Genomic DNA, 21,731 nt, shown 5'->3' with positions numbered 1-21,731 from the left:
TTTACCTTATCCCAATATACATCTGTTCAGTATTTTAACAAAAAAGTGTTTGATTGTGAGGCATTAAAAGCCACAAAATGCAACGGGTCCATCAGACCCACAAACGCTGGCTGAGTAACAACAATATGAACGTTGCACGGATAATTTCTCTGCCAGTTTCTGCATCCCACAGGGATTCTTCTTTTGTGTTTCTGCACCTGCGGTTCCCACACAAAGTTGCAACATTGTCTGTCAACACTGTCTGCTCTCATTTTCTCGCACATTTGACCCTCTGATGTTCTGTGTACCTACACTCTGTCCTCCTCCTGTCTAGGCCTGCTGTGTGTGTGTGTGTGTGTGTGTGTGTGTGTGTGTGTGTGTGTGTGTGTGTGTGTGTGTGTGTGTGTGTGTGTGTGTGTGTGTGTGTGTGTGTGTGTGTGTGTGTGTGTGTGTGTGTGTGTGTGTGTGTGTGTGTGTTACACAAAACATCAATTTCCACACTTCTATTAGTCCAGTGGACCCGGACATCTTATATGTAATAGAAATGTGTATGGTGTGTGGTCATTAAACATGTATTCTGATACATGTTCAGTGTTTCCCACACATTCCTTTTTTTTTTGTCCTGTCCAGCTTCTCAGGCAAATCATATAGTTGATGTATTATTATTATTTATTATTATTTATTATTTAGACATTTATGTAGATGCCCATATAGGCTGTTCAGATTTACTTTACAAAAGAGAAGTGTAGGATACTTCTCTTGTTGCCTTATTTGTATTTGACCACTACTGTTTTTTGTTTATTTGTTACTGACTGTGGCAGGACACCTCTGCCTCTGTTTCACTTTATGTTGCTGGTAAATAATATGGTTGTAGTAGTAGGCTAAAGTTAAATTATTGAGTATGCACTAATTAAAGGGGCAGAGCTTTAAGAGACATTTTAGCTTTTATATTTTATAAGATATATTTTTTGTAAGAACCACAATTAATACATATATTTCAGTGAATAACTTGTTGTTCAAATCTGTATATAAATATGTACATAAAGTGTTGTAATTATATTGTAAAATGGATGGACGTTTAAAACAAAACTGTTATTATTAATTAGTTAATATACATTTTTTTAGCCTTTTTAGAGAAAATCATATCATTGTAGTAAATTATGCAAATTACTCAATGATGTCATGGTGACCACGCCCGTAGCCACGCCCCCACCGCCACAGGTATCTTGGCAGTTTATGGGAAACACTGATGTTCTTCACAGAACATGAGCCAAAGTCAGTGAGTCTCAGTTTGAAAAATGTATTAATTGTATAATTTTTCTTTAAATAAAAAATGAAAACAGACCCGAACACCACACAAGGGTTAAATGCGCTGACAGTTCATTGCTCCTGCCAAATTAAATGCACTGAGTGGAGCGGTTCACCACTCCAAGATGGCGGCCCCGCGTCTCGTCAGCGCCAGTAGGCAGTAGCGGTCGATGCTGCGTCTACTTATAAGATGTCTATGAGTCACACCACTCGCTACACTAATGGCTGCCATGTTGGCTCCACCGCGCTCCTGGATCACTCGCTAACACGCTAACGCAGTGCAGCCGGCGATTAGCTCCTTGTGAGTCCATTAACTTTACGAGCGCTGGCGGAGTGACAGCAAAATGAACGTCGGAGCGAAGCGGCCGGCGTTGTTTGCGCTTGGCAGCGACGAAGAATGATGCATGTTGCCGCAAGCTGTCGTTTTGTCCGCGCTGACAATAAACCACCTGCTCCCTTTGTCGGCTGCTGGCGTCGCCGAGGGGAACGCCGCTCGCAATCAAGGACTAATTATCCACGCGGCGAGAGTACAGCTCCTTTGGATGGCGTCGGTAGCGACGAGGCGGCCGACCACGCGTGCGAATCTGCCGCCTTGTCGTGCTGAAACCACACAACAAAAACAATCTGCAACTGATTAGTAGTTTTTTAAAAACAAGTGAAACGTCAAAATTCAAAGAGTTTTTTATTTTAAAACCAGGACCACCATTTTGGGGAAAATCTCCTTCGACACGTTCCCAGCAGGCACAAGACATTGAAACAACGTTGAGAACTTGTTGAATTAGGTCCTGACGTTGAGCAACTCAAACATAACGTTGAAACAACATGATTTTTGACGACGTTTCATCAATGTTGGGTTGTGACGTTGATTTGACTAAGGCTGCAGCTAACGATTATTTTTCTATCGATTAATCTATAGATTTTTTTTTCTTTCGATTAATCGATTAATCTATAGATTATTTTTTTCGATTAATCTATAGATTATTTTTCATTTTACCGATTATTTTTTTATTCAAAATGAAGATGAAAAAATAAATGTAGGCCAGTTTTTTCAAAAAGGCATGGCTTTTATTTACAAAAAAAAAGAAGTATGGCCACTCAGTCAACATTGACAATAACATGACTAAATGTTCTGTAACAATGTAAACATTTAAAACTTTTAACCTTTAACAAAATTAAAAGTAGCTTATTTGCTTTTTAATGTGCAAATATGAAAGTCAACATCCAGTGCAAATCTTAATATTCTGCAATAGTATAAGCATTTCAAAAGTAAAAGTATTGCTTATTTGCTAAAATGTGCAAAAATAAAGATAAACATCCAATACAAAAAAATGCCAATCTAAATATTCTGGAGCACTGTAAACATTAAGTATTGCTTTTAAAATGTGCAAAATAAACATCCAGTCCAACACAGTACACAATAACCAATTCTACTCATTCCAGTGAGTGACTAACAGTTGTAATGAAGAAAAGTTAGCATGTCTACATGCTCTGGTTCTTTTCTTGTTTACAATATTCCCAGCAGCTGAAAATAGGCGCTCAGAAGGAGTCGATGTGGCTGGAACTGAGAAGTAATTAGCCTTCACCTCAAGCCAGGACTGCGAGTGAGCTGAGCTGCAGTTTAAGTTTCTAGAAGGTCAACGGGCTCATAGTGATGTTACTAGTAGTTGACTGGGAGGTGTTTATTATCATTTGGGGAGAGTCCGCTGCCTGATGCTCACCTGCTAAACACCTATCTGCTCCACGCTGAAGCGCTGACTACATGCGCTCTGAATACACACTGCTGATTGGCTGGTAACGCTCTGAATACACACTGCTGATTGGTTGATAATGCTTTGTGTGTACCAATCAGATGGTTGTGTGGGTGGGACAATGCTGCGTGCTGAGACAGAGGCAGAAGGAGCAAAGCAGCTTGTTAAGACTTTAGCAGCTAAAGTTAGCTTTAGCTTAGAAACTCGTTCGGTACACCCCCGTACCGAACCGAAAGCCCCGTACCGAAACGGTTCAATACAAAACACGTACCGTTACACCCCTAGCAGATACAAATGACACATTCATGTTTTTGTGTAATGATGACAACGTATGCTCACGCGGACGATTGACTAGTTGATGGTTGATGGTTTTCTTTTCAAATGTTGGTTCATAGCCGTTGTGCTGCTATGATAGGCCATTTCCGCTCGACACAGTGTGCATACAACAACATTATTAGGCCGTGTATTGAAATACTCCCACAATTTTGACGACTTTTGGCGTGATTTTTCCCCCTCGCTCGCACCGCTCGCATCGTCTGCTTTGATCGTCTGCTTTGCGCTTCGCCATGACGGTAGTGTGACGTAAATATGCGACGCGTTGACGCACAAAAACGGCGTCGACGTATTTACGTAACCAATGACGTCGATGCGTCGTTTCAGCCTTAGATTTGACCATTAAAGTTTGGTCATTTCCCAACCAATATTCTACAACACAAATACAACATTGAAAGAACATACTTTTGGACAACGTTTCATCAATGTTGGGTTGTGACGTGGATTTGACCATTGAATTTTTGTCATTTCCCAACCAATTGTCTACAACTCAAACATAATGTTGAAACAACCTGCTTTTTGACTACGTTTAATCAATGTCAAGTTGTGACGGGGATTTGACAATTGAATTTTGGTAATTTCCCAACCAATATTCTACAACAAAAATACAACGTTGAAACAACATACTTTTTGACAACGTTTCATCAATGTTGGGTTGTGATGTTGGTTTGACCATTAAAGTTTGGTCATTTCCCAACCAATATTCTACAACACAAATACAACATTGAAACAACGGCTTTTTAGGCTGTTATTTCCTCTTTACTGTTTTGAATTCCCGCAAAGTAGTAATTGTTATTCATAAGTGGAATATTTTTATAGTCATAACATTAAAACAACTGTTTATGACCTTCTGAATACAGTTTACAACATTACGAGAGCCCCCCCAGACATGAAATAGCACACCTTTAGTCACTTTTACACTTGTTTCATCCAATATAGTACACATTAGAGCCGGACGATATGGGAAAAAAAATATGAATCTTGATTATTTTTGCTTCGTATTGAAATGACGATTAATAACACAATTATTTATTCATTTCAAAATGATTTCTTGTACCACCAAAACTCAACTTTAATTATAATTTAAAATAACAATGGATATACCTTTTAAACAAGTAACATAATAGTGACAACAATAAGTTACAATAACAATATAATAAGACAATAAATTCAGTTTTTCCTTTAACTTTTTTCAAATTCAAACTTTTACTTTTTAAATTCCGTTTTTTTTATACCTTTAACATTTATTCTATCACCATAGACCGTGTGCTTTTAATGTCATGATTACAAAAATTGAAATGTTAAAATCCTCACATTTATTGGTGCGATACGTCTTTGAACAATGTTTTCCACATTTTGTTATATTACAGCTTTATTCCGTAATAGAATACATTCATGTTTGTCCTCAAAATTCTACAGACAATACCCCATAATGACAACATTTTTCAATTGCAGCTTAATTAAAAATAAAAACTTATCACATGTACGTAGGTATTCATGCATCTTTGGTGCCTGGCTCCTCTTCCCCGACCCTCCCCTACGGTATGGTCGCATATCCGTGATGTCACGATGCTGTTAATGGCGGCGACCGCAGCAAATGTAAAAGCCACAGGACTGATGAGGATATAAGTAGGGATGTCCGATAATGGCTTTTTTGCCGATATCCGATATTCCGATATTGTCCAACTCTTAATTACCGATACCGATATCAACCGATACCGATATATACAGTCGTGGAATTAACACATTATTATGCCTAATTTGGACAACCTGTTATGGTGAAGATAAGGTCCTTTTTTAAAAATAAAATAAAATAAAATAAGATAAATAAGTGTAAAACATTTTCTCGAATAAAAAAGAAAGTAAAACAATATAAAAACAGTTACATAGAAACTAGTAATTAATGAAAATGAGTACAATTAACTGTTAAAGGTTAGTACTATTAGTGGATCAGCAGCATGACAATCATGTGTGCTTACGGACTGTATCCCTTGCAGACTGTATTGATATATAATGTAGGAACCAGAATATTAATAACAGAAAGAAACAACCCTTTTGTGTGAATGAGGGGGAGGGAGGTTTTTTGGGTTGGTGCACTAATTGTAAGTGTATCTTGTGTTTTTTATGTTGATTTAATTTAAATTTTAAAAAAAAAACATACCGATAATAAAAAAAACGATACCGATCATTTCCGATATTACATTTTAATGCATTTATCTCTAGATATAAGTAACGCTTATACCGTGAGACAGTTTTCAGCCATAAGGCCCGGCCCAAGTAACACGTTGCCCCCTGCTGGCCATTACACGCAGCGCAGCAGGACAAAGCAACAACAACAAAAAAGCTTTTGTGCTTTCATCTCGGTCGTCTTCTTGTTCCCCTCGGAGCACTTCCGCCTTGCTCCGTCCCGTCTGAACGAGTCGAAGAAGCCGCGCTAATTAACACCGCGACGAGAGCGACGCCAGTCAGAAAGGCGACTTCAAAAACGCCACGCTGACATCCTTTTTTTCCCACTCGGAGAACAATCGCTCCAATTACGCCGGTTTGCTTCGCCCGCTTTGCTTCAAGGAGTCGACGAGGCCGTTGCCGTGGAGACGGTTTTCCCCGACACGAGTAAAGTTTCGGATGGCGCTTAAGCTGGTGACAAGCACGCTATGTCGCTGTGAGGGATGTTGTGGCTTTACAGGGGGGGGGGGGAAAGCACAAACATTTTTAATTAGGAAAAAAAAGAAAAGTGCAGTCGTTAAAAACACAGGAGGAAGTTAAATTGTTGTACCTGTGCTCTCGGAATTGTGTTAAAACTGCTAAAAAGCCTGCTATCTAATTAGCAACATTGCTTCCCTGGGTGTGTGTGTGTGAGTGTGTGTGTGTGTGTGAGTGTGTGTGTGTGTGTGTGTGTGTGTGTGTGTGTGTGTGTGTGTGTGTGTGTGTGTGTGTGTGTGTGTGTGTGTGTGTGTGTGTGTGTGTGTGTGTGTGTGTGTGTGTGTGTGTGTGTGTGTGTTGCATTGCTTTCATTTGATGCACACAATGAGAAAGTAATAAGTGGCATTCATCACCGGGAAGCTTATACCACATTTAAAAAAAACATTTTTGGCTTTCGCTCGCCGTGATGTCATTGAAAAGTAAATCTAACGCTGCTCTGACTTAACTCCTTCAGTCTTTGACAGAAACGCTTCTTGTTTTCCTTATTGTCTTTCGGCGGCGAGGGACATTCGGTTGGGTACATGTGTGTACCCCATACTTGCCAACTTTGAGACCTCCGAATTCGGGAGATGGGGGGGTGTATATATTTTCAAGTATTTCTTATATATATATTATATATATACTGTATATATAAATAATCCGTTTATGAATGAGTATATCCGTTCGGCCACCGTGTTCAATGGAGAAGTCTGATCTACAAAATGTGCATGCAGCAATATACCCCTTCCCCTTCGAGCTGTCCTGGATGAACTGACATTTTTTTTTCCAATCATTTTGGAACTTGCAAGCGTACTTCTTCTTCTTACTCGTCGTCGCCATGTCTCTTCTTCGTTCTTCTGCTTCGTCTCTGTTATGTTTTTGGACATTACTACTTGCCGTAGTTTTGAAGCAATGCATGATGGTAATCCGGATGTTGTGTGTCAGTGTATTAACGTGCCGGCTGGAATAAACATACGCTGAGAAATAGCTCTGTGCCTGCCTACTTTATGGGTTATAGATAAACCTATGGATAACGGAGACATATAATAGTCTCCTTTTCAGGTGAGAGAGGACGCTAAAACTTAAAATAGGAAAAAGTCGCAATTTTGAGGGGAAAAAAACTCATCATAAACATTTTGTTTTTCTACGTAAAATTAAAAAAATAGTCAAAACAAAAAAGTTAAAATAGTCTTGAAAGAAACTTTGTGAATTATAAATACTCTAAAAGTTACATTTAAAATATATATTTAAAAAAAAACTTAAAATAGGAAAAAAATCGCAATTTTGAGGGGAAAAAACTCATCATAAACATTTTGTTTTTCTACGTAAAATTTTAAAAGTAGTCAAAACAAAAAAGTTAAAATAGTTTTGAAAGAAACTTTGTGAATTACAAATACACAAAAAGTTACATTTAAAATATATATTTAAAAAAAAACTTAAAATAGGAAAAAGTCGCAAGTTTGAGGGGGAAAAAACTCATCATAAACATTTTGTTTTTCTACGTAAAATTTAAAAAATAGTCAAAACAAAAAAGTTAAAATAGTCTTGAAAGAAACTTTGTGAATTATAAATACACAAAAAGTTACATTTAAAATATATATTTAAAAAAAATTAAAATAGGAAAAAATCGCAATTTTGAGGGGAAAAAAACTCAACTTCATCATAAAAAATGTTGTTTTCCTATGTAAAATTTTAAAAATAGTCAAAACAAAAAAGTTAAAATAGTCTTGAAAGAAACTTTCTGAATTATAAATACACAAAAAGTTACATTTAAAATATATATTTTAAAAAACCTTAAAATAGGAAAAAGTCGCAATTTTGAGGGGAAAAAAACTCAACATCATCATAAAAATGTTGTTTTCCTACGTAAAATTTAAAAAATAGTCAAAACAAAATAAGTTAAAATAGTCTTGAAAGAAACTTTGTGAATTATAAATACACAAAAAGTTACATTTAAAATATATATTTTAAAAAACCTTAAAATAGGAAAAAGTTGCAATTTTGAGGGGAAAAAACTCATCAACATTTTGTTTTTCTACGTAAGATTTTAAAAATAGTCAAAACAAAAAAGTTAAAATAGTCTTGAAAGAAACTTTGTGAATTATAAATACACAAAAAGCTACATTCAAAATATATATATTAAAAAAAACTTAAAATAGGAAAAAGTCGCAATTTTGAGGGGAAAGAAACTCATCATAATAAAAATTTTGGTTTTCTACGTAAAATTTTAAAAATAGTCAAAACAAAAAAGTTAAAATAGTCTTGAAAGAAACTTTGTGAATTATAAATACACAAAAAGTTACATTTAAAATATATATTTTTAAAAAACTTAAAATAGGGAAAAAATCGCAATTTTGAAGGGAAAAAAACTCAACATCATCATAAAAATTTTGGTTTCCTACGTAAAATTTTAAAAATAGTCAAAACAAAAAAGTTAAAATAGTCTTGAAAGAAACTTTGTGAATTATAAATACACAAAAAGCTACATTTAAAATATATATTTAAAAAAAACCTTAAAATAGGAAAAAGTCGCAATATTGAGGGGGGAAAAAACTCATCATAAACATTTTGTTTTTCTACGTAAAATTTTAAAAATAGTCAAAACAAAAAAGTTAAAATAGTCTTGAAAGAAACTTTGTGAATTATAAATACACAAAAAGTTACATTTAAAATATATATTTAAAAAAAAACTTAAAATAGGAAAAAATTGCAATTTTGAGGGGAAAAAAACAACATCATAAAAATTTTGTTTTTCTATGTAAAATTTAAAAAATAGTCAAAACAAAAAAGTTAAAATAGTCTTGAAAGAAACTGTGAATTATAAATACACAAAGAGTTACATTTAAAACATATATTTAAAAAAAAACCTTAATAGGAAAAAGTCGCAATTTTGAGGGGAAAAAAACTCATAAACATTTTGTTTTTCTACGTAAGATTTTAAAAATAGTCAAAATAAAAAAGCTAAAATAGTCTTGAAAGAAACTTTGTGAATTATAAATACACAAAAAGTTACATTTAAAATATATATTTAAAAAAAATTAAAATAGGAAAAAATCGCAATTTTGAGGGGAAAAAAACTCAACTTCATCATAAAAAATGTTGTTTTCCTATGTAAAATTTTAAAAATAGTCAAAACAAAAAAGTTAAAATAGTCTTGAAAGAAACTTTCTGAATTATAAATACACAAAAAGTTACATTTAAAATATATATTTTAAAAAACCTTAAAATAGGAAAAAGTCGCAATTTTGAGGGGAAAAAAACTCATCATAAACATTTTGTTTTTCTACGTAAGATTTTAAAAATAGTCAAAACAAAAAAGTTAAAATAGTCTTGAAAGAAACTTTGTGAATTATAAATACACAAAAAGTTACATTTAGAATATATATTTTTAAAAAAACTTCGCAATTTTGAGGGGAAAAAAACTCAACATCATCATAAACATTTTGTCTTTTGAAAGCAATAGTGTTTAAAAAAATAGATAAATAAAATCAATAGTGTTCTTGCCTTGTCCTAAAACAACTAAAACTTTTGACATTTTCAAGAAGTTAAAAATTGCGGCCGTGATAAGGACCATTTGAACTCAAAACAAATAGGGTTCTCGCCTGCATGTGTCAACATTCCGACTTGAACACACAATAACAAACTATTTAAATGTGTTTGTACAGCAGGTGGCGCTGTGTTCATAATCCATGAGAAAAATGTAGTCCGCCAACATGGTTAGCCTCAAAAGAGCTCACGACAACAAGCCTGGGATCTTCAAAACTAGTTACTTAGCGAGACTTAACGACCAGGTAACACGCTTCCAGGTGCCGATACGACCACAGTTAATGGCCTGCTGCAGGTAGCATGTTATGGTCAGATTGTGTGTTGGAATGTGCGCTAAAGCAGCTGACACCGCGGCGCTGGCAACGATATGCAAATGAGCGGAGCGAGCGACAGCCACCGCCTGACGGATGACTGACAGCTGAGCGACAGGATCAGATTCGGCCCTCATGGCGGACTGACAATGTGACTTGTAGAACTACAATACGTCGTTAGTGTGTTACTCCATGTCACCACTGACGCTGTAATTATTGCCGGGGCGTTTATTAACCTGAGTAAATTCCTCGACTTGAACCGCCACATAAAATGCCGGACAAACAGATTTAAGAACACTTTTTACCCGAGAGCAATAGTGTCGCTGAACACAAGACAAGAATGACTGTGCATGTGAGCTGTGTGCTTGGTATTTTTATGTATTTTTATCTACCGTATGTATCTATGTTCTTATGTTTTTATGTGTTATTATGAATTTACACTAAATTAGTTTTGCTTACAATTTCGTTATACAATGTACAATGACAATAAAGATATATTCTATTCTATTCTAATAAAATATCTACCAGCAACTCCCCAAAAGTACAATTAAATCCTCCTTAGTCGTCACGTTTTCAGAAGACTTCTAAAGCAATCATTGGACGAGAGTCCTGTTAGAACAATGGGAGACCAAGCTTTCTGCTCCGCCGCTCCCAGTCTGTGGAACGCTCTCCCTGACCACCTGAGGGCACCACAGACTGTGGATGCTTTTAAAAAAGGCTTAAAACCCCTTCTTTTTTAAAGAGCCATTTTTTTAGATATATGCATACTAGTTCTAGCTATTAGGCTGTTCTCATTTTTTTTGATTTTTTTTAATACACTGTAGCACTTTAAGGTTGTTTACTCAATGGAAAGTGCTTTTTACAAATAAAATCTATTACTATTATTATTATTATAATTGTTAGCCCCGCCCACTGACTTTGACAGCAGCATTTGACAGATAAAATTAATTAATTAATCTGCCACATGGGTATTTTTTTTAATTAAATAAATTAATTTCACATTTATGAATTTAATTCAAATCATAATTAATTTGACACTTAATTATTTCAAGTTTAATGTATTTAATTTTGTCCCATTTGACCCTCCACGCAAAACACAGGCATTCAATAATGCAGCTCAAACACCATTCTTTAACCATTTAGAGTGCCATGAATGAAAACATTAACCATATAGTATTAAGTTGTAATGAACATTTCACTTTGATTCAATTCGATTCAGTTAAAAATATTCCGAGAAACGGGCTTAATAGCCAATGCTAACTGTCTCATATAAAAGCAATGGCAGTGGCTAGGTAGGCTAATGCATGATAAATGAACAGGAAGCTAAGCTAACAATAGCAAGACTGACAAATTGCGCAGTTTACGTCTAAATGAGCGCTACTTTCGGCCACGGTAGTTAGCTTAACTTCGACAGTTAATTTATTTAGTTTAAAAAACCGACAATTTAGAAAAACATACCTGCAGTAAAGTTGCTGAATCACAGCTGTCCGGCTCGCACTTCCGGTTAAAGACACCGTGATTGGCTGTGCTCGGTCAGGTGACTCAGTGACACGATGACGTAACCGAAAACAATAAGGAAGCCCATTTCTGCCACAAAAAAATAATAACCCAATGGTAAATCATAATTATGGCATACAGATCGATATTATGGGATACAAAAAAAATTGAAATTGTGAGATTAAAAAGTTAGAATTATGAGATGAAGACATAATAATGACATAAGAAAGTTGAAAATATGAAAATACGAGATCAAAATTGGATATAATGAGATAAGAAAGACATACTTATAAGATAAAAAAGTCGAAATTAAGTCAAAATTATGAGATAAAAAGTCACAATTAAAGAGAACAAAAGTCTAAATTATGAGATTAAAAAAAATTAACTTGTGAGATAAAAGGTAATAATTATGAGATAATAAGGTCATATTAATAAGATTTTTTTTTAAAAAGTTGAAATTATGTGATAAAAAGTCTAAAATATTAAATAAAAAGTCATACTTATGAGATAAAAAAATCGAAATAATGAAACAAAAAAGTCATAATTATAATATAAAAAGTCACATTTGTGAGATAAGAAAGTCAAAACTATGAGATAAAAAGTCACAATTATGAGAAGAAAATTCAAAATTATGAGAACAAAAAATTTAACTTTTGAGCTATAAGGTCATGATTATGAGATAATAGGGTCATATTAATGAGATTTTAAATAATGAAACAAAGAAGGCATAATTATGAGATTAAAAAAAATCTAAATTATGAGATATGAAAATCATAGTTATGAAATAAAAAGTCATAACTATGAGATCAAAAGTCAAAATGATGAGATAAAAAACTAAATTATAAGATAAAAAGTCATAATTATGAGATAAAAAGTCATAATTGTGTGACATAAAAAACACAATTATGAGATCAAAAGTCAAAATGATGAGATAAAAAACTAAATGGTTTATTTTGAGTCAGTTACTTTGTTGGCAAGGAGCCAATGATGACAACAGCTGTCCTGGTGTTGTATCTTCTTTTATTATCACATTTCTGAATGTAAATAACAGTTGCAAGTCCAAGACGTTAGATGACAGTACTGTATAGTTCATCCTGTTTTTTAGTTGCGCCCTAAAAAGTGTCAATACTGTAAGTATTGTACTTATTATACGCACTAGCTGTTTGATTGTAACGTGCATCATCGTTGTAGTTTTCATCAACAAATTTGGAGGTGTTGAACTCGCCATGTAAAATCGCTAATGCTAATCATTAGCATGCCAATAGCAAAGCTAACGTATGTTATCATTAAGCTAGCGCATTTTTGGAAGAGTGGAGCCCTACTTTTCTCACGTTGGTGCGTTTTTTTTTTTGAGTCAGTTACTTTGTTGGCAAGGAGCCGATGATGACAACAGCTGTCCTGGTGTTGTATCTTCTTTTATTATCACATTTCTGAGTCTAAATAACAGTTGCAAGTCCAAGACGTTAGATGACAGTACTGTATAGTTCATCCTGTTTTTTAGTTGTGCCCTAAAAAGTGTCAATACTGTATGTATTATACTTATTATACGCACTAGCTGTTTGATTGTAACGTGCATCTTCGTTGTAGTTTTCATCAACAAATTTGGAGGTGTTGAACTCGCCATGTAAAATCGCTAATGCTAATCATTAGCATGCCAATAGCAAAGCCAACGTATGTTATCATTAAGCTAGCGCATTTTTGGAAGAGTGGAGCCCTACTTTTCTCACGTTGGGGCGTTGTTGTTTTTTTGAGTCAGTTACTTTGTTGGCAAGGAGCCGATGATGACAACAGCTGTCCTGGTGTTGTATCTTCTTTTATTATCACATTTCTGAGTCTAAATAACAGTTGCAAGTCCAAGACGTTAGATGACAGTACTGTATAGTTCATCCTGTTTTTTAGTTGCGCCCTAAAAAGTGTCAATACTGTAAGTATTGTACTTATTATACGCACTAGCTGTTTGATTGTAACGTGCATCTTCGTTGTAGTTTTCATCAACAAATTTGGAGGTGTTGAACTCGCCATGTAAAATCGCTAATGCTAATCATTAGCATGCCAATAGCAAAGCCAACGTATGTTAGCATCAAGCTTGTGCATTTTTGGAAGAGTGGAGCCCTACTTTTCTCACGTCGGGGCGTTGTTGTTTTTTTGAGTCAGTTACTTTGTTGGCAAGGAGCCGATGATGACAACAGCTGTCCTGGTGTTGTATCTTGTTTAATTCCCACATTTCTGAGTGTAAATAACAGTTGCAAGTCCAAGACGTTAGATGACAGTACTGTATAGTTCATCCTGTTTTTTACTTGCGCCCTAAAAAGTGTCAATACTGTAAGTATTGTACTTATTATACGCACTAGCTGTTTGATTGTAACGTGCATCTTCGTTGTAGTTTTCATCAACAAATTTGGAGGTGTTGAACTCGCCATGTAAAATCGCTAATGCTAATCAGTAGCATGCCAATAGCAAAACGCCAACGTATGTTAGCATCAAGCTTGCGCATTTTTGGAAGAGTGGAGCCTTACTTTACTCACGTTAGGGCACTTTATTTTTAGTCAGTTACTTTGTTGGCAAGGAGCCGATGATGACAACAGCTGTCCTGGTGTTGTATCTTGTTTAATTCCCACATTTCTGAGTGTAAATAACAGTTGCAAGTCCAAGACGTTAGATGACAGTACTGTATAGTTCATCCTGTTTTTTAGTTGCGCCCTAAAAAGTGTCAATACTGTATGTATTATACTTATTATACGCACCAGCTGTTTGAGTGTAACGTGCATCTTCGTTGTAGTTTTCATCAACAAATTTGGAGGTGTTGAACTCGCCATGTAAAATCGCTAATGCTAATCAGTAGCATGCCAATAGCAAAGCCAACGTATGTTATCATTAAGCTAGCGCATTTTTGGAAGAGTGGAGCCCTACTTTTCTCACGTTGGGGCGTTGTTGTTTTTTTGAGTCAGTTACTTTGTTGGCAAGGAGCCGATGATGACAACAGCTGTCCTGGTGTTGTATCTTCTTTTATTATCACATTTCTGAGTCTAAATAACAGTTGCAAGTCCAAGACGTTAGATGACAGTACTGTATAGTTCATCCTGTTTTTTAGTTGTTCCCTAAAAAGTGTCAATACTGTAAGTATTGTACTTATTATACGCACTAGCTGTTTGATTGTAACATGCATCTTCGTTGTAGTTTTCATCAACAAATTTGGAGGTGTTGAACTCGCCATGTAAAATCGCTAATGCTAATCATTAGCATGCCAATAGCAAAGCCAACGTATGTTATCATTAAGCTAGCGCATTTTTGGAAGAGTGGAGCCCTACTTTTCTCACGTTGGGGCGTTGTTGTTTTTTTGAGTCAGTTACTTTGTTGGCAAGGAGCCGATGATGACAACAGCTGTCCTGGTGTTGTATCTTGTTTAATTCCCACATTTCTGAGTGTAAATAACAGTTGCAAGTCCAAGACGTTAGATGACAGTACTGTATAGTTCATCCTGTTTTTTAGTTGCGCCCTAAAAAGTGTCAATACTGTAAGTATTGTACTTATTATACGTACTAGCTGTTTGATTGTAACGTGCATCTTCGTTGTAGTTTTCATCAACAAATTTGGAGGTGTTGAACTCGCCATGTAAAATCGCTAATGCTAATCATTAGCATGCCAATAGCAAAGCCAACGTATGTTATCATTAAGCTAGCGCATTTTTGGAAGAGTGGAGCCCTACTTTTCTCACATTGGGGCGTTGTTGTTTTTTGAGTCAGTTACTTTGTTGGCAAGGAGCCGATGATGACAACAGCTGTCCTGGTGTTGTATCTTGTTTAATTCCCACATTTCTGAGTGTAAATAACAGTTGCAAGTCCAAGACGTTAGATGACAGTACTGTATAGTTCATCCTGTTTTTTAGTTGTGCCCTAAAAAGTGTCAATACTGTTAGTATTGTACTTATTATACGCACTAGCTGTTTGATTGTAACGTGCATCTTCGTTGTAGTTTTCATCAACAAATTTGGAGGTGTTGAACTCGCCATGTAAAATCGCTAATGCTAATCATTAGCATGCCAATAGCAAAGCCAACGTATGTTATCATTAAGCTAGCGCATTTTTGGAAGAGTGGAGCCCTACTTTTCTCACGTCGGGGCGTTGTTGTTTTTTTGAGTCAGTTACTTTGTTGGCAAAGAGCCGATGATGACAACAGCTGTCCTGGTGTTGCATCTTGTTTAATTCCCACATTTCTGAGTGTAAATAACAGTTGCAAGTCCAAGACGTTAGATGACAGTACTGTATAGTTCATCCTGTTTTTTAGTTGCGCCCTAAAAAGTGTCAATACTGTAAGTATTGTACTTATTATACGCACTAGCTGTTTGATTGTAACGTGCATCTTCGTTGTAGTTTTCATCAACAAATTTGGAGGTGTTGAACTCGCCATGTAAAATCGCTAATGCTAATGATTAGCATGCCAATAGCAAAGCCAACGTATGTTATCATTAAGCTAGCGCATTTTTGGAAGAGTGGAGCCCTACTTTTCTCACGTTGGGGCGTTGTTGTTTTTTTGAGTCAGTTACTTTGTTGGCAAGGAGCCGATGATGACAACAGCTGTCCTGGTGTTGTATCTTCTTTTATTATCACATTTCTGAGTCTAAATAACAGTTGCAAGTCCAAGATGTTAGATGACAGTACTGTATAGTTCATCCTGTTTTTTAGTTGCGCCCTAAAAAGTGTCAATACTGTATGTATTGTACTTATTATACGCACTAGCTGTTTGATTGTAACGTGCATCTTTGTTGTAGTTTTCATCAACAAATTTGGAGGTGTTGAACTCGCCATGTAAAATCGCTAATGATTAGCATGCCAATAGCAAAGCCAACGTATGTTATCATTAAGCTAGCGCATTTTTGGAAGAGTGGAGCCCTACTTTTCTCACGTTGGGGCGTTGTTGTTTTTTTGAGTCAGTTACTTTGTTGGCAAGGAGCCGATGATGACAACAGCTGTCCTGGTGTTGTATCTTGTTTAATTCCCACATTTCTGAGTGTAAATAACAGTTGCAAGTCCAAGACGTTAAAAGACAGTACTGTATAGTTCATCCTGTTTTTTAGTTGCGCCCTAAAAAGTGTCAATACTGTAAGTATTGTACTTATTATACGCACTAGCTGTTTGATTGTAACGTGCATCTTCGTTGTAGTTTTCATCAACAAATTTGGAGGTGTTGAACTCGCCATGTAAAATCGCTAATGCTAATGATTAGCATGCCAATAGCAAAGCCAACGTATGTTATCATTAAGCTAGCGCATTTTTGGAAGAGTGGAGCCCTACTTTTCTCACGTTGGGGCGTTGTTGTTTTTTTGAGTCAGTTACTTTGTTGGCAAGGAGCCGATGATGACAACAGCTGTCCTGGTGTTGTATCTTCTTTTATTATCACATTTCTGAGTCTAAATAACAGTTGCAAGTCCAAGATGTTAGATGACAGTACTGTATAGTTCATCCTGTTTTTTAGTTGCGCCCTAAAAAGTGTCAATACTGTATGTATTGTACTTATTATACGCACTAGCTGTTTGATTGTAACGTGCATCTTTGTTGTAGTTTTCATCAACAAATTTGGAGGTGTTGAACTCGCCATGTAAAATCGCTAATGATTAGCATGCCAATAGCAAAGCCAACGTATGTTATCATTAAGCTAGCGCATTTTTGGAAGAGTGGAGCCCTACTTTTCTCACGTTGGGGCGTTGTTGTTTTTTTGAGTCAGTTACTTTGTTGGCAAGGAGCCGATGATGACAACAGCTGTCCTGGTGTTGTATCTTGTTTAATTCCCACATTTCTGAGTGTAAATAACAGTTGCAAGTCCAAGACGTTAGATGACAGTACTGTATAGTTCATCCTGTTTTTTAGTTGCGCCCTAAAAAGTGTCAATACTGTATGTATTATACTTATTATACGCACTAGCTGTTTGATTGTAACGTGCATCTTCGTTGTAGTTTTCATCAACAAATTTGAAGGTGTTGAACTCGCCATGTAAAATCGCTAATGCTAATCAGTAGCATGCCAATAGCAAAACGCCAACGTATGTTAGCATCGAGCTAGCGCATTTTTGGAAAAGTGGAGCCCTACTTTTCTCACGTCGGGGCTTTTTTTTTTTTTTTTTGTCAGTTACTTTGTTGGCATCGAAAATCGCAACATTACCAGGAGGCAGTTTGGCCGAGTCCGCTCTCAGTGCCGCTGGAGTGATCGGCAAGTGCTTGGCAGAAAGATCAGATGGCGAGCAGGGGTGGTGGGGGTATGATGAACACGACGGGCGGCGGCGAAAGCGAGAAGACGCGCCCCCCCCCCCTCCGAGAGAGGACGCCATGAGGGAGGTGTGAAATATTTACGAGACACAACTTGGGTTTGTTCGCGGCTGAAAAATGGATGAGTTCTCCGCCTGCACGCCTGCGGGGGCGACAAGCGGCGAACACACGGCGCGACACGTTCTCAAGGACGACGGCGTGAAAGTCTCGCCCTATACGTCGTCCTCGTATAGTCGTACTTATTAAGGACGCTGCAAAGGCGGGATTTCAGTGCAGGGTGTGCTCAGGGGGTGTGCCTAATGTAGTGTCCGCTGAGGGTTGACTGGAGCGAGGTGGAACAACAACATTTATGCATGAAGGAGACTCCAGCAAATCCGAGATGCAAATGTCGCATGACTTATGCAAATATGAAATGATTGCGGCGTGCAGATGTGTTATGTTTAGATGGAAAATGTGTGTGTGTGTGTGTGTGTGTGTGTGTGTGTTTGCGTGCGTGCGTGTGTGTGTGTGTGTCAGGAGGTCACATTTCAGCCATAACTTATCGAGAAAATAATATACATGTCGGTTTTTAGGTTTTATCCGAGCCTAAAAGGTGAATCCCGTGTGGATCTCACATGAGATTTTGCAATGCAGTCTGCGGGAAATAATGGAAAGCGCCAGTCTACTGACGCTGTGATCAAAGTTGGAAGTACCGCAAAACACATTTCAAGATACTCGACACCTCTACTGCCGTCTGGCGGCTCAAGTGGACAGTGCAAACCCCATTCGTCACGTTTCATGTGTCAGGTAAACTGTGACGAATGGGGCCATTTGAATCCTCTTCCTACTGTACAAAGACAACTGTAATGACGATGTATTTCTTGATAGAAAAAACTGTGAAAAAATCATTTTAATACCGATTAGTTTCCTTGATAAAAAAAAAAAAGTGAAAAAGTAACTTTAATGATTGTTTTTCTTGATAAAAAAAAGTTTTAAAAAACTGTAATAATAATGGTTTTCCTTAATCAAAAACATTTAAAAACAACTGTAATAAATGATTGTTTCCTTGATAAAAAAAAAATAATATAATAATTAGTTGAAAATAGCTATAATAATAATTGTTTTCCTCAATGGAAAAAAATATTTAAGAAAAACTGTAAAAATGATTATTATTGTAAAAAAAAAAAGGTTAAAATAACTTCAATAATTATTGTTTTCTTTGACAAAAAAAAGTAGAAAAAACGAACAAATCTGTAAAATAAAAGTTTTTCTTGATAAAAAAAAAAAAAAACAGTTAAAAAATAACTAATACAATACCGATTGCTTTCTTGATAGAAAAACAGTTAACAATACATACACAATCAAATGTTTTCTTTAACAAAAAAAAAACTGTAGTAACAATTGATTTCCTTGATATAAAACAGTGAAAAAAAAACTTTAATGATTGGTTTCCTTGATAAAAAAAAAAAAAGTAAAAAAAACCCAACTAAAATAATAATTGTTTTCCTAATGAAAAAAAAATAAAAAATTCCCTATATAAAAAATAGTACAAATAATAACGACTGCTTTCTTGGTAAAAAAAAATAAATAAATAAATAAAATGTTAAAAATAACTATAATAATAATTGTTTTCCTCAATGGAAAAACATTTAAGAAAAAATAATTTTCATTGTAAAAAAAAAACAGTTAAAATAACTTCAATAATAATGTTTTCCTTGATTAAAAAAAGTTTAAAAAAACTAACAAAACTGTAATAAAAAAAATTTCTTAATAAAAAAAATGTCTTAATAAAAAAACAGCTACAAAATAACTGTAATACAGATTATTTATCTTGATAAAAAAACAGTGAAAAAACAACTTTAAGGATAGTTTTCCTTGATAAAAAAAAAACTGTTAAAAAATCTATGGTAATAATTGTTTCCCCGGATTAAAAAAAAAAGTAATAACGACAATTTTCCTTGATTAAAAAAAAGTTAAAAAACAGTCAAAGATTTTTTCATATTTACAAAAAAGGAAAAAAAAAATGTAATAACAAATTTATTTTCTTAATAAAAAACAGTAAAAAGAAAACCTGTAACGACATTGTTTTTCTTGATTAAAAAAGGAGTAGTTAGAAATAGGGGGGCGGCGTGGCGAAGTTGGTAGAGTGGCTGTGCCAGCAATCGGAGTGTTGCTGGTTACTGGGGTTCAATTCCCACCTTCTACCTTCCTAGTCACGTCCGTTGTGTCCTTGGGCAAGACACTTCACCCTTTGCCTCTGATGGCTGCTGGTTAGCGCCTTGCATGGCAGCTCCCGCCGTGAATGTGTGTGTGAATGTGTGTGTGAATGTGTGTGTGAATGGGTGAATGTGGAAATAGTGTCAAAGCGCTTTGAGTACCTTGAAGGTAGAAAAGCGCTATACAAGTACAACCCATTTAAATCTGTAATAACGATTGTTTTCTTGTTAAAAAAATAAATAAAATAAAAACAGTCAAAAATACTTAAAGTAACGTATGTTTTCTATGACAAAAATCTAGAAAAATGTTTTTCTTGATTAAAAAAAAAAACTGTAATAAAAAATGTTGTTTTCATTAAAAACAGTAAAAAAAATATACAAATATTAACAACTGTTTCTTTGATTTGAAAAAATAATACTAAAAAAACTGTAATAACGATTGTTTTTATTGATAAAAAAATTGTTAAAATTGTATAATAACGCTTGTTTTTCTTGATTAAAAAACAGTGAAACTGTAATAACGATTTTTTTTCATTCATGCAAAAAATAATAACAAATGTAATAACAAATGTATTTTCTTTATAAAAACAGTAAAAAAAAACTGTAACGACACTGTTTTTCTTGATTAAAAAGGGGTAGTTTAAAAAGACTGTAATAACGATTGTTTTCTTGATTTAAAAAAAAAAAAGAAAAGAAAGAAAATACGTTAAAATTACTTAAAGTAAAAAAATGTTTTCTTTGACAAAAAAATAGAAAAAAACCCCACTTTACTAAGGATTATTTACCATGATTATTTATTAATAAAAAAACCAGTAAAATAAACACAACGCTGTGTTTCTTGATTAAGATAATAGTTTAAAAAACCTGTAAAGGATTGTTTTTTGATATAAAAAAAAATATTGAAGAATGTAACAAAAAATAAAAAATAAATGTTTCCTTGAATAAAAAAACAATATTTAGAAATACTGTAGTAACAATGGTTTTTCTTGATAAAAAAATATGTGAAAACAATTGTTTTACTTGATTAAAAAAATAATAAAAAAACTGTAATACAGAATGTTTTCTTAATTAAAAACAGTAATAAAAAAATAAAATAAATATTATCGACTGTTTCCTTGATTTAAAAAAAAAACTGTAGTAGTAGTTTCTTGATAAAAAAAAGAAGAGTTGAAAATATGTAATATCGATTGTTTTTCTTGATAAAAAAAAAAAGAATATTTAAAAATATGTAATAACGATTGTTTTTCTTGATAAAAAAAAAAAAAAGGTTCAATAATAACTACAATAACGAGTCAGTCTTATGAACGACTCTTTAAAAGAATTGGCCCCTCAAGAGATATAAATCTGTGGTACGGTTCCACCTGGAGTCAACCATTGCTCCTCACATCCTCCAGGCCTATGGTCACAAAGAGTCACAGAGCAGGAATCCTATTGATTTTCAGTTAAGGCATAAAATTGCCTTCATTTTTTTTCTTCTCACAGCTGAGATGAAGCAGCACAGAAAACTGAAGCGCGTTCATTTTTTTTTAGACTCAGCCTTAAAACCCCGCCTCGTTATCGTCCTCCCGCTCGGCGCTAATGAGGGCTAGCTGCGCAGATAGTGCGTAATTAGCGGCCGGGAAAGCTGCTAAAGTGACATTCTCAGCGCCCGGTGGCTGGCGAGGTCGCGCTAAGAGGCTTACGGCGGGACAAACGTGCCGCTTTAATAGGTTAATCTTCGGAAACGCTCCTTTCTTCCGTAAACATTTAACTCCCGCGCTGGCCTCTTTGTGATTGGCCGACGCCATTGTCTTTGATTGCCTCCCCGCTAGCCTCGGTCCTTCCATATTTAATTAATGAATCACCAACCTGAGCGTGTTTCATGTATGATTTA

The 21,731-nt window shown here is 35.1% G+C and overlaps 1 protein-coding gene across 1 annotated transcript in view; it reads right to left on the bottom strand.

Moving 5' to 3' along the window:
* LOC133634268 (uncharacterized) overlaps positions 1 to 17,725 on the bottom strand; it is a 148,565-nt gene extending 130,840 nt beyond the window's left edge. Inside the window, exons 1-2 of the mRNA XM_062027395.1 lie at positions 17,560 to 17,725; positions 11,366 to 11,430 (exon numbers count right to left, since the gene is read on the bottom strand). Of these exons, the coding sequence (XP_061883379.1) occupies positions 11,366 to 11,430; positions 17,560 to 17,725 (231 nt within the window). The remainder of the gene's footprint in view (positions 1 to 11,365; positions 11,431 to 17,559) is intronic.
* Between the last annotated feature and the right edge of the window lie 4,006 nt (positions 17,726 to 21,731).

This window comes from Entelurus aequoreus, linkage group LG18, assembly GCF_033978785.1.
Source record: "Entelurus aequoreus isolate RoL-2023_Sb linkage group LG18, RoL_Eaeq_v1.1, whole genome shotgun sequence".
In the NCBI taxonomy this organism is placed as follows: Eukaryota; Metazoa; Chordata; class Actinopteri; order Syngnathiformes; family Syngnathidae; genus Entelurus; species Entelurus aequoreus.
Note: the sequence above shows the minus strand (reverse complement) of the source record. Positions and strands in the feature narration are given on the sequence as shown.